The sequence below is a fragment of the Pelophylax lessonae genome (assembly GCF_965119305.1).
Source record: "Pelophylax lessonae genome assembly, chromosome: 1".
NCBI lineage: Eukaryota > Metazoa > Chordata > Amphibia > Anura > Ranidae > Pelophylax > Pelophylax lessonae.
Window position 1 is genome coordinate 231056065 of NC_138768.1, and position 14904 is coordinate 231070968.

The following is a 14904-nucleotide window of genomic DNA, read 5'->3' on the forward strand; positions in this document are numbered from 1 at the left end:
GTTTTATCAAGTCCAAAGCCAGTGCAGCCCTCTACCAGGAAATTCTAGAGCACTGCATGCTTCCCTCTGCTGATTAACTTTATGGAGATGGTGATTTCATTTTTTCCAGCAGGACTTGGCACCACCCCACACTGCCAAAACTACCAATACCTGGTTTAATGATCATGGTATCACTGTGCTGGACTGGCATGCAAACTTGCCTGACCTAAACCCCATAGAGAATCTGTGGGGTATTGTCAAGAGGAAGATGAGAGACACCAGACCAAACAAATTCAGACGAACTGAAGACTGCTATTAAAGCAGCCTGGGCTTCCATAACACCTCAGCACCGCCACAGGCTGATCGCCTCCATGCCACACCGCATTGATACAGTAATTCATGCAAAAGGAGCCCCGACCAAGTATTGAGTGCATACTATACTGTACATGGACCTACTTTTCAGTAAGCCAACATTTCTGTATTAAAAATCATTTTTATTGTTTTTTTGTAATATTCAAATTTCCTGAGATAATGCATTTTGGGTTTTCATTAGCTGTAAGCAATAATCATCAAAAATAAAAGAAAGAAATGCTTAAAATATGTCACTTTGTGTGTAACACATCTATATAAAATACGTTTCACTTTTTGAATTTAATTACTGAAATCAATAAAATTATTGATGATCTTCTAATTTGATAAGAGTAGTGGCCAAAAATGACTACTAAAGGGGGTCAGTGCCAGGTAGAATGTATTGGAACACCTGCTGAGCGACATTAAAAAATCAAACCCAATGCTAGCACTTCGCCATTTCATATTATATCCAAAACTAAGAAAATAAAAACTTTTTTTTGGTAATATCTCATTCAATCAAGTCAATCTATAGCCAGAATAGTGCTTGTCCATAGATCAATGGAGGCCAGATACATACTAGCTACAGCACAACAGGCCTTAGTGTGGAGGCAGGGTGACACCGGAAGCACACTTGTGTCTCCTCACTAAAGACAAATCCCCCTTCCCTCACCTTACTGCCAGCACACTTATCCAGGAACTCCCGCAGCTCCATCCGCATCGCCTCCCGTAGAACGTTCATGTTCACCCGCCCACAGGACAGATGAGTCGCCATGTTGATGTTCTTTCTGACAGGACGATTCATGTGACTAGTCATGTGACGGGAAGCCGCGCAGTACAGACAGCCAGTGAAAGACTCCCTTCTTCCTGGAGGCTTCACCTGAGAGTAGTAATATGGCGGCGTCACGTGGTCATTTACACAGGTCACAGGCGCTGTGCTTTTCAAGAGTTTTGGACATGAGTGATACTGACTGTGACCTGGATTTATAGGGGGGCAAAAGGGACAATTGTCCCGGACCCGCCCCCCCCCTCTATACAAAAATTGTATAAATATAAAATAAATAATATATAATTAAAAAAAATACTTTCGTTTATGAAATGTATCTTATGAAGTAATATTTTGCCACCCATCATTATGCATCTACCTCTTTGTCCCCTGCTCCTACTTTTAACTACTTTTCATATGAAGCTTCAATGAAAAGGATATTGGAAGTGCAGCCATCCAGAATAATTTTCTTTATGATTTCTGTATTGGGAGGTTATTAGGGGGAACAAAACCTACATCCCCAAATCAAGGATGCCAAAGATCGCACTTACACTACTACCCCATAAGCCACAGCCTATGCATTTCTGACCTATAGTCACCAACAGCCCCGATTCTCCCAGGAAATTGGCTTGGCCCCAGACGGCCGCAGGTTCCTGCATATGTGTCACTCGGGCAAGCTTGGCCTAGCTCGGGGTGCATGCACATGACATCGTGGTGCTGCCCTAAATGCAGTGGGAACACCCCTCAGAGACACACATGAGCAGAGAGCCCGGGCTGTGAGCAGAGGAGTGCAGAAACCAACTGGGACGGCACACGTCAGGACTAAAAGTAATTATCACCCCCATCTTCTCTGTGCACAAGTCCCCCTTACCGCGCTGTGCTGTCAGCTGTGTTCTTAATCTCTGACCCCATCTCCTGTAGTAGGTCTGCAGTCTCCTGTACCATGTGGGCCCACTCACTGACCATCTCCTGTGCCATGTGGGCACACTCACTGACCATCTCCTGTAGCATGTCAGCACACTCTCTGACCGTCTCTTGTACAATGTCCTCATAGTCTCTGACCGTCTCTTGTACCATGTCCACACACTCTCTGACCTTCTCTTGTACCATGTTCACACACTCTCTGACCGTCTCCTGTAGCATGCCCGCACACTCTCTGACCATCTCCTGTAGCATGTCGGCACACTCTCTGACCGTCTCCTGTAGCATGTCGGCACACTCTCTGACTGTCTCCTGTAGCATGTCGGCATACTCTCTGACCGTTTCCTGTAGCATGTCGGCATACTCTCTGACCGTCTCCTGTAGCATGTCGGCACACTCTCTCTGACCGTATCCTGTACAATTTCCTCATAGTCTCTGAAAGTCTCTTGTACCATGTCCACACACTCTCTGACTCTCTCCTGTAGCATGCCTGCACACTCTCTGACCCTCTCCTGTAGCATGTCCGCACACGCTCTGACTGTCTCCTGCAGCATGCCTGCACACTCTCTGACCATCTCTTGTATCACATCTGCAGTCTCTGACCATGTCTTGTCTCTGTTTGATGGGATCTGCCTGGGGGGATGGTGTTTGGAGTATCTTTATCTGCTGATTGTTAAACTTTCTGGAATACATGTCGCTAATGTGGTGTAGGATCTGGGCCTGCTATCTCTCCATCCCTCTTTCTTTCTTTCTCCTTCCCTCTCTTTCTTTTTCTCTCTTTCCCTCTCTTTTTCTTTCTCTCTCCCTCCATCCCTCTTTCGTCCCAGACTAACTACACTCCTTTAAGCCACAACCAATATTAAGTTTAAACTACATCCATTTTTCACCACGGTGCGCCACATTTTTCCACTCTGGCTAGACCACACCTACAAATAAATGCCCCACCCCTAATAAAAAAAATTCTCCGCCTAGATACAAAAAAAGTGTCCCTATCAATTTGTTAAGAATGTTGGCAACTATGCTGACCTTTTACCGATCTCATTACAATATATATTCTGCTCAGTTCCAGAAGTGGGCCAAATGTCACCTCCAAGTAGGGATGAGCTCAGGCAGGTCCAGACCTGAGGTCGAACCCACATGACCTCTTCACACGCTGACGCTGTCAAAGCCAACAGCCAGCCAATCATGGGTGGCAGATGTATTCCCCGCCAAAACGTATACAGACTTGAAATGGGTGTAGCTGCAAGGTGGGGAATACCGCTGACACCTATGATTGGCTGTTGGATTAAACAGCTTCCCGGAATCCCGGTGGGATAGCGCAGGTGAGTTCAGACTCAAATCCAAACCCACCTGAGTCCATCACTGCCTCCAAGCCATTCAATCCTACCTCAGCAATTTCTCCTTACCTAAACTCAAGCTATATGACAGGGATAGCCTTAAATTACCCATCTTGGAGGACAAAGTAGCAATAGCTATACGATCCATGAAAACAGGCAAAGCTCCAAGGCCTGATGGCCTTAGTTTGACCTATTATAAATAAATCCTTTCAACAGAATCTGACTCTGAAACAAAGGCTTTAACTCCCTTTTAGACAGAGCCTCTTCCTTAGTGATACACTCTTATCACACATTTAATACCTAAAAAGGGAAATAACCCCAGCAAATGTGACAACTATCACCCTATAGCTTTCTTAAACACTGAACTGAAATTATTTACTAAGTACTAGCAAATCACTTACTCCCACTCCTATCAGTCATAATACACCCTGACCAAGCAGGTTTCAGTTCAGAAAGGGCAGCAAGGGAGAATACCCTTCAGAATCCACCATGTATCCTCCATAAAGACATTACTTCTCCTTCTCTGTACTGATGCAGTGATGGAGTTGGATATAGTCAAATGGCATTGGGAAATGCTCTCTTTCATTGATCTAGGGCCCAATATGCAGACTTTGATCCAAGCCATATATTCTTCCCCCAGAGTCCTAAACAAATCCAATGGTGCAATCTTAAACACATTCCCAATCTCCAATGGTATCTGAAAGCACATGCACCGTCTCATATTATTTAACACAATGGAAACCCTTATTTCGCACAATCCACAATACACCAGACATTTGGGTTGTCATCACCCAGTCAAGTCATTTCAAAGTGGCAACATAAGCAGATGACCTCCTTTTCTTTTTCACACAGCCTGAAACCATACTCCCATCGCTTATGAACCAACTTCAACTTTCTGGACAGCTTTCAAACTACAAAATAATCTATCACAAATCTAAAGCATCGGGTATCCTTCTCTCATGACCAAACACCCATAGACTAAAGGCTAAATTATTCCTTGAAATGGTCTCATTCAAACATTAGGTACTTAGGCATCAATATCTCCACACAACAATTTAAATTTAACTTCAGACCCCTTTACAGAATATTAACAGTAAGCTTGTCAAGTTTTTAAGGAGATTACCATTTTTTTTTCTAAATGCTTCCTCAGGGACTTGAGCTCAGCCTTTTTATGCTTTCTATGGGTCCAGAAGAAGAAATCAAACTTCATGTTCTCAGTTTATCCAAACATAGTGGAGGCTTTAGTTTCCCTGACACCATCAGGTCCTTCCATGCATCCCACCTGACAAGAGTCCTCAACCTAAACAAGACTTCACACCCCAGCCACTATAAGGACTGCTGTGGCTCTTTGACCATCAGACAACACCCTCTGATTAGTCCTATATGTGCAGTGTCGCACAAACTTTTCCAGGTGCGCCCCCACTCAAACTCAAAATTACCTTCGTTCAATATCAAAGAATGATAACCTATTACACATCCTTTGGGAGGCAAGACAGTTCACATTTTCGGTATATTGTTCTTGTTTTGTGTTTTTGGGTGTCTCAGGGGTGAAAGAAAAAGTCCAGTTTGCTGCTATCGGAAGCAAGCTCTTCTAGGTAGTCTAGGTATTTTACATCACTGTACTGAGGCCTTTTAAAGATCCCTGTTTATAAAGAGAATCTGTCACAAAAAAAGTGTTTTTTTTTTTAAAAAGAAAGTAAGTTTAGTGCAAAAAAGTGTAAAGAAAATGAGTTACCGCCAAGCACTTTACACCCCCCCCCCCCCCCCCAAGATTAATCGTATGCATCAGGGGTCTCTACTACACAAAGACATTGATTGTGCTACACATGATACATATCACCATTAATGCCGGAGTGAGAGCAATAGTTCTAGGCCCATTATTTACATTTTCCTTTTAAAGTGTTGACTAAGGGAAAATTGAGGGTACCATAGTTTGTCAGCGTTTTATATGCGCACAGAATTTTAAGGCTTGACATGTTGTTTATCTATTTACTTGCTGCAACCACATTTATATTTTACCAACATTTAGGTAATATATTGCCTTTGTGTGCCCTATATTTTAAATCTCCTAAAGCCAAGGGATATAAATGTGAGAGAAAATTTTTATCTGGGTAGACCCCCTCATCATTCACAATCTCTTTACCTTCCTGCATCAAAAGCAGAAGGTTCTTCCTTAGGATGACAATTAAACTTCTTAAATTTTGGGGTTACCCCACCTCCTGCTACCAAGAAAATGTTGATTTAACAGCCTCAGTAAAAGGGAAGAGTAATGCAAAATCAAAAGCACATGGTTCAACATTCTCTCCTTATTTCTCTTCTGAGATATCTGAATTCTGAACTGAAGAATTTTGCTTCCGAGTTGACATTGAGGGAAGAGAGGATTCTCTCTGATGATCTAGAACAGTAGTCTCCAAACTGTGTACCTTTACTTGCTTTTATCTCGCCCTTGGGACACTATTACTCCCACTGACATCAGCAATGGGGCATAATTCCTGTCACTGATAAGAACATCAAGGCACTATTCCTTCCAATGACCCCAACTATGGGGCACTATTCCTCCCCCTGGCACCTATGGCAGGGCACTATTCTTCCCACTGATACCAATGATGGGGCACTGTTTCTTGCCCTAAAACCAACCTGATATCAGATGTCTGACGAAGAGGTCCTGCGCAGCTTCGTAATGTTGCACTTGTACCTTTGTGATGTGGTCTTTCTGCAATAAAAGCTTTGGACGATATTTGATGATCCTTGGTGAGCTGGCAAATATGTGCAATGACTATTCCTCCCACTGACACCAATGGCAGGGCACTAATCTTCCCGCTGACACCAATGATGGGACTTTGTTCCTTCCCCTGATACCAACAATGGCACACGATTCCTTCCACTAATACCATTGATGGGGTATTGTTTAATTCCACTGATGCCAGGGCATTTTCTACCCTAACTGGCCACAGTCCGGCCCCCTCAAATTCTTAAGGACAGTAAACTGACCCTTTATTTAAAAACTTTGGAGACCCTTGATTCAGAAACTTTCAATAGGTTGCAACATACTTTCTGATCTTACTTCTGAAAAGCAAAAACATGCATAAACACTGTGTTTAGGAGCATTTTCGGTTTCAAGTGTACAAAAAATGTTTTGAAAAAGACGCTTATAAAAGCAAATGCCCATAAACTTTCCTAAACCCTTGTACAATGAGCCACTATGAGGATTCTTTATGCCACTTTTTTATGCTCCCTAATGTACACGGACCCTAAGAATGTTTCTCAGAATGTTGGTGCAGTTTATCACTATTATGATGTGACGTATGGGCTGAATAGTATTCTTTATGGGGAGGATAATGAAGTGATGAGTATGCTTTTTAGGTGCTTTCCTCACATTCTCACCTCTTTCTAGATTCCTCCTCTTAAAAAGTCAAGACAACAGAGGGAAACATCCAATTACTAACTTATTTTGTAGTCTGGAAGTGAAACATAGGTAGAAAAAGATTGTACTCCCACTTTGACCTTATAGGTGATTGCTGAAGGACCCATTAGATCTTAAAAGAAAATGCCTAAATTAATTGAAAGGAGAAAACCAAAAGCATGCTCAGCTGTATAAAGACCATACCTGCAGACACAATTGGTAAGAGCAAAGGAAACCAGGCTGCACAAAGAGAGAAAGGAAAACTGTAAATAGCAGCAAACGCCATACCAGAGTACCAGAAAATGAAAGCCTAAATTTAGGAAAAAATATAAAAATTGAAAATCATCACAATTTAAATAAATTTGAAGTGTACCTTGTGCTGGTGCTAGCTGTTATAGTGGAAATCTTCAGTCCTCTGTGCCCTACCATACCACACAGTAATCTTCCAGGGTTAATGCCAGCACTGGACCTGTGACAGGCACTCCTTAAGAGTAATAACTATGCCCGCCATTTCCACTGTCTTCCCTATTCATAGAAGCTTTGCTATACCTTCCATTTATAAAAAAAAAAAACCCAGTCTATGAATGGAGGACTGGCACATGAATGAAAGGTTCACCCCATCCGATCATTGAGTGCTTTTAAGTTACATTAGGCTTAATCAAAATGTTTAGACATTACATTACTAAATAGCACCAAAAAAGATCCTGTATATGTATGTACCATTGAGGAAGGATGAATGTTATGGTGTGAGCAGCGCTGGTCTACATACCTACCATATATCTCCTATTTAAGAAAAAAAAAAAAAAACATAAATACATAAAATACATCCTATGACAAATATCAAGTGCAAATGAATATCCAAAAAGTGCAATACTGCAAAAAATCTGTGCAATACAAACCAAGTGCAATACCTAAATGAACAGTCACATATTCAATAAAGTGCTACAATGCAAAAGAAATCCTTTACTCTGTCAGAATTAATAATAATTAATAATATCTCGCTGTGCCTCCATTATGTCAGAATGTTTATACTGCTCTGAATATAACAGTGTCTATTTATGGTTAATAATAAGCAAAGATATATGAGGAAGGAGAATCTTCACTTATGTCCATAAATCAATATGTAGCGAATTCTTTTTATTGATTAATTTCCTTTTAAAAGCATATACCAATCTTAGTGAAAACAGTCTACAGTATGGAATATATATAAGAATATTTTTTCACGAGACGTGTTATCACGATAAATGATCAAAATTGAGATGACACAAAAAGATATAACTTCACAAAAATACAAACTTCAAACAATAAATGCAATGTGATTTGTAGCTCAATAATGAAAGTAAAAATAAAGCAAGATTAAGTTTTTCCCAGATGTAGTAGCATAAACCATAGATAAGTATACTATACAATCAGACCACAATTGTCTGCGCAATGCACAATCTGATAGTCACTTCACTGCAGATGAAGCTAGAATAGGCTATGCAAAACGTGAAACTAATACGCCAATATGCGCTAAATCTGATATTAATAAAAATGTTATAAAAACAAAAATCATCTCTTTAGAGAAAAATCTACATATGGTTTATACGGCTGGGATTGTACTTTCGTTACCCATTAAATATGCAATGTAAAACATTTAAGGAAGTACATAAACAATATTGAATAATAATCAAATAATTAGCAAGGCATATTTACCATATTTAAAATGGCCGCTAGCTTAGAATGGTAGTTACCAGAGTCCTTAAGATGGCTGCATTTCCAAGATGGTGGCCAATTAGTGAGGAGTTTCGTTTGGCGTCCCTCAAAGGTTCAGATACATGATGGAGCGAAATGGAGTCTGTGTAGATGAGTCTGTGCATAGCTGTAGTAGTGTGTATGTTGTAAGTGTGATGTATATTGGGCAAAATGTGATGTGTCTTGTGTCTCTCTCATCTGGGCTTTTATATGGTATAGAACAAAGGACTATTAAAATTACCATAAGTTAAACCCAGAGGGAGTAACATGATCCCCATTGGTTGGAACATCTTATTCATTAACTGGTGATGTCATAGGGTGACACCTCTTGGTCAACCAGTATATTAAAATTAAATAAAGATTTCTCAATTTAAGACTATTATAAAACAACATAAAATGTAACCATGCTCTCATCTATGACATGTCCATTTAATCCATTTAATATCCACCAGGTATCTGAATAAAGATTAATCTTGGTAACACCATTCTAATATTTAATATATCTTATTTAAAATATATTGGATTTTACTTTTTAACCCAAGACTTCAATTACCGTAGTAGCATTCAGTGACCAGTGATGGCAGTATTGCATTGCTCTTTAGGTTCAGTATGTAGCAATATAGCAGCATTATTTATCTTCAAATAAACTTCAAACCTTATATAGACCAAGAGCTTACAATCCAGACCTTCTAAATTAAACACCTGGCAAGGCCAGAAACGTTTTATGATTCTTTACCACTTACAAGTATTAACATGAAGTCTTTCTTTCTTGACATGTAGTCATGAGTCATCAAAATCAGTAAAGTGAGAATTTAGCAAAATATGAAACAATTGTAATATATAACAGTTTTCTACATATCTATATATGCTAGTTATATATACATTTCATTGTTAATATTATGTTACATATATAAGATCATAACGTATCTGTAAATCCTATTTTTAAATGAATCTAAATACAGAAAATACTGACTAATGTTTATGGTTATCACACAAACAAGATTATCTTGGTATAGCGTCAGCTAGACTTTATCTTAACCACTTCCATACCGAGTCATGTAAAATGACGTCGGCAAAGTGGTTGTCTAGATCCGGGCCGCCGTCATATGACGTCGGCCCGTTCTAGCTGCTACTGCGCGCCCCCGGCGGCGCGCAGCGGCGCGATCAGGGATGAGGCTCGTCCCTCGGACATAGCCCATCACTGATCAAGGTAAACAGCCAATAGAAATTGGCTGTTTACCACGTGATCGGCTGTGTCAATCACAGCCGATCACATGAGCGGCTCCTGCATGAGCCGCTCGTTCTCTCTGCAATGCGCGCCCCCGGGGGCGCGCAGAGCAGCGATCGGGGACGAGGCTCGTCCCTCGGACAGAGTCGATCCCCGATCTAGGTAAAGAGCCAATGAAATTGGCTCTTTACCACGTGACCGGCTGTGTCCAATCACAGCCGGTCACAAATGTCAACAGAGAACACGGTAACTAGCTGTCACCGTGTTCTCCTCCTCACACACTGATCCTGTGTGAGGAAGAGAGTGTGGTAACAGCTAGTTACCAACTACAGTGCACCCTAAACACACTGATTGCCCCCCCCCCCAATAAAGAGCACCTGTCACTAGCCCATCAAAGTACCCGAGTACCTGTCATCAGGTACTCAGATGACAGGTACTCGGGTACTCTGATGGGCTGGTGACAGGTATTCGGGTACTCTGATGACGGATACTCTGATGACAGGTACTCGGGTACTCTGATGACAGGTACTCGGGTACTCTGATGGGTACTCGGGTACTCTGATGACAGGTACTCGGGTACTCTGATGACGGGTACTCGGGTACTCTGATGACGGGTACTCGGGTACTCTGATGACGGGTACTCGGATACTCTGATGACGGGTACTCGGATACTCTGATGACGGGTACTCGGATACTCTGATGACAGGTACTCGGATACTCTGATGACAGGTACTCGGATACTCTGATGACAGGTACTCGGGTACTCTGACAGGTACTCGGGTACTCTGATGACAGGTACTCGGGTACTCTGATGTCGGGTACTCTGATGACAGGTACTCGGGTACTCTGACAGGTACTCGGGTACTCTGATGACAGGTACTCGGGTACTCTGATGACAGGTACTCGGGTACTTTGAGTACCTGTCAACGGAGTACCCGTCATCAGAGTACCTGAGTACCTGTCACCTACCCATCAGAGTACCCGAGTACCTTCCACCTGCTCATCAGAGTACCTGACGCCTGAAGTACCCAAGTACTTGCCGCCTGCTCATCAGTACCCATCACTACTCATCAGTACTCATCAGTACCTATCACGTATCAGTACTGATCATCAGTACCCCTCAGTACAGTATCACCTATCACCTATCAGTCAGTGAGTACTACTCATCAGTACCTATCACCTGCCTGTCACCTGCCCATCAGAGTACCCGAGTACCTGTCACCTGCCTATCGGAGTACCCGAGTACCTGCCACCTGCTCATCAGTACCAGAGTACCTGTCACCTGCCCAACAAAGTACCCGAGTACCTGTCACCCTTCATACAGCCACCATGTCCAAGTCCAAAAAGGTTTATATACCTCGTCCGTTTAAACCTAAATACCGGTGTTATGGCAGCAGATAGCTGCCATAACCCTGGTATTTTTTTAAACGGTGGACAGTTGGCTTTCCGATAAGGGTGGTCCCAGCGGCGGATTCGCCGTGGGATCACCCTTCCGGGATGGCGGAAGAGGCGCCCCCCCCCCCCCCTCCCGACGCGTTCCGGTCCTTTTCCCCGCTTACCGGACCCGCCGGCAGCGGGGAAAACGATCCGGTCCCGAATCCTCACAGACAGGATGTCGAGTGAGGGCAAGCTTGCCCTCACTTGACTCTATGGTCTTGGAGGACCGGAGCTACGGAAAATGTTGTTGCCTAGCAACCGGTTTAAAGGTCCTTTTTTTTTTTTTTTTCATTTTATATTATAATTATTTTATTTTTTTTTTTTCTATCTTTTAGTGTACTTGTGAGATCTGAGGACTTTTTGACCCCAGATCTCACAAAAAAGAGGTCCTGTCGTGCCTATTTCTATTACGAGGAATATTTACATTTCTTTTAATAGAAATAAAAATCATCAATTTTTTTTTTTTTTTTAAACGGTGTAAAAATAAAAAATAATAAATAAAATAAATAGTAAAAAAAAAAAAAAAAAAAAATTAAAGCGCCCTGTCCCCGTTAGCTCGCGCGCAGAAGCGAATGCATACAGAAACCCCGCCCACATATGTAAACGGTGTTCAAACCACACATGTGAGGTATCGCCGCGATCGTTACAGCAAGGGGAATAATTTGAGCCCTAGACCTCCTCTGTAACTCAAAGATGGCAACCTGTAGAAATTTTTAAATTGTCGCCTATGGGGATTTTTAAGTACCAAAGTTTGTCACCATTCCGTGAGCGTGCGCAATTTTGAAGCATGACATGTTGGGTATCTATTTACTCGGCGTAACATTATCTTTCACATTATGGAAAAAAATTGGGCTAACTTTACTGGTTTCTTATTTTTTAATTAAAAAAAGTGAATTTTTTCCAAAAAAATTGCGTTTGGAAGACCGCTACGCAAATACGGTGTGATAAAAAATATTGCAATAATCTCCATTTTATTCTCTAGGGTCTCTGCTAAAAAAAAATATATAACGTTTGGGGGTTCTAAGCAGTTTTCTAGCAAAACAACAGATTTTAGCTTATAAACACCAAATGTCAAAAATAGGCCTAGGCAAGTGGCTAGGATGCATGATGATGCTCCTTGGATGTTAGGCCCCTCTATATGGCTAGGCTGTGAAAAAGTCTCACACATGCGGTATTGCCATACTCAGGAGGAGTGGCAGAATGTATTTTGGGGTGTCATTTTTGCTGTGTACATGCTATGTGTTAGGAATATCCTATAAATTGACAACTTTGTGTAAAAAAAAAAAGTTTTCATTTTTTTCCCACATTTTCCAAAAACCTGTGGAAAAAAATGATATGTTCAAACGACCCATAATGCCTCATAGAATATACGTTGGAGTGTTTGCTTTCCAAAATGGGGTCATTTTGTGGACTTTTCCATTGTATTGGTGCTCTAGGGCCTTGAAAAGTGTGATAGGTAGTAAGAAAGTTTTATGTGTATTTATGCTCCTAGAACGCCTGAATGTGCTTCTTGGACGTGGAGTCTTTTTGTGGCCGGGCTGTGTAAAAGTCTCACACATGTGGTATCGCCATACTCGGAAGGAGTAGCAGAATGTATTTTTGGGTGTAATTTTTGCTGTGTACATGCTATGTGTTAGAAATAGCTTATAAATTGACAACTTTGTGGGAAAAAAAAGAAAAAAAAAATTTTTTCTTCATTTTCCCAAGAATTGTGGGAAAAAATTACAACTTCAAAAAACTCACCATGCCTCTTACTAAATACCTTGGACTGTCTACTTTACAAAAAGGGGTCATTTGGGGGGTATTTGTACTGTCCTGACATTTCAGGGCCTCAAGAAAGGAGATAGGCAGTCAGTACATCTGGTGTGATCAATTTTCAGTAATTGGTACCATAGCTTCTAGACTCAATAACTTTCACACAGACTAAATAATATACACTAATTTGGGTTAATTTTACCAGAGACATGTAGCAGTATACATTTTGGCCCAAATGTATGAAGAAAATTTTATTTTTTGCAAAATTTCATAATTGAAACTAAAAAAAAGTGTTTTTTTTTCAAAATTTTTGCTCTTTTTTTGCATATATCACGAAAAAAAAAAAACCCCAGTTGTGATCAAATACCACCAAAAGAAAGCTCTATTTGTGTGAAAAAAATGATAAAAATTTTGTTTGGTTATAGTGTAGCATGACTGAGCAATTGTCATTCAAAGTGTGAGAGTGCTGAAAGCTGAAAATTGGTCTGGGCAGGAAGGGTGTCAAACTGCTCTGTATGGAAGCGGTTAAAGAAAGTCAACAGACTATTTATTCATTACCTTACGTCAACACAGAATGTCTGGGGTAAACATGTTGAATAGGCACTTTTAAAGGAGGTTTGAATTTTTGACAACCTTTAACAAAATGGACCCCATTGCTTCAACATTTCTATGTAAAATAAAATATAACATTTAATTTCTATTCGTAAATTTAACCTTCCCAAATAAGCCTGACAACTCGAATGTGTATTCTGTAGAGAATCAAACAAAAAGTTCAAGGGATAAAACTATATTGATAGAATCCGCAACAATCTTCCCATCCAGTGCAGTTTCCAAAAACAATATAAGTTCAAGAAGATATCTCACAAAGTGCAGTATGACACCCAGGTGTGAATCCGTCACCACTCTCTCTAAATCAAACTCACCAGAGATTTAGGCTGGTCAGATTATAAACAAGAGCAAACGTTCAATGATTGCAGATACAGTATGTCCCGTGGCTTTACTCCTCCTCAGACTCAGACTAGAATCCATATAGCAACATCTCTCCTATGCCGTACACTCAGCACAAAGGGTAAAGATCTGTTTTAGGAGAGTAACAATGGAGCAGTGGTTGACCCTGACTTATTGAAGAGTAATTCGAGTGATAGAGTAGTAAAGTAGGATTTGCCTCTGCTGAATAGGGGAAAGGGCTAGAAATGTATTAGTAAATCTAGATCAAGGCATCTACATCTCCGAGGCAAGTGGAGAAAGCATCCTGGCTTAGGTGCACTGATACTTGTTGACGCATGAAAAGGGAGTACAGCGTTTCTAATAAAATAAATATGATCATGTTAGACAGTAATCTAGGAAAAGTTATCATGCTCTATCGGTGCGCAGTGCAACTAGGATTCCTCTCTTACATAAATGCCATCCAATGCAGTATTTCAGGCTGAATAGTGTGCAACAGGGGGAAGTCCATTACAACCTGGCCTCAGAAGAAGTGGGTTGCATGACAGGATCTAGTGGTTAACAGGTAGTATTGTGGGGGACAGCTCTGGATTGCAGCTGCTTTTTTAGTTTTAACAATACTAGCCTCTTGAATTTAAAAATAATAAACTAGAGTTTCACTTTCATGTTAAATGTTATAAAATGGTCTTAAAAAAAAAAAACAACCTGTTTTCGAGAAAGCAAAATGCAAAGTACTACAGTAACCTAGCACCTGTCTTTAATCCTCAAATTTGCACTAAAAGCCAATGTGCAAATTTTTTTTTTGCATATGGCACCTTTTAGAGATACATTGATAGATTATATACTCTTTTGTATGGTAAGCTGTTAAAAAATGATTATGCTTATTAAAATTAAATAACTAAAACCAAAACATTTATATTTGATACGTATAGAGATTTAAACCGATTTTCTTTTCTTTGCATCTGTGTCCTAGTGGAGGGTCACAAGGAGAAACAAGAGGAAATCTCTCCATGTCCTCCTTGCAATGTTTTCTCTCTATTCTTGTTCCAGT

General features: G+C 40.8%; 1 protein-coding gene across 1 annotated transcript in view; it reads right to left on the reverse strand.

Annotated features, from left to right (window-relative positions):
• Nucleotides 1–14904, reverse strand: part of LOC309544739 (uncharacterized protein) — a 368721-nt gene that overhangs the window by 35896 nt on the left and 317921 nt on the right. Inside the window, exon 29 of the mRNA XM_082243716.1 lies at nt 1001–1305. Coding sequence (XP_082099842.1) covers nt 1001–1305 — 305 coding nt within the window. The remainder of the gene's footprint in view (nt 1–1000; nt 1306–14904) is intronic.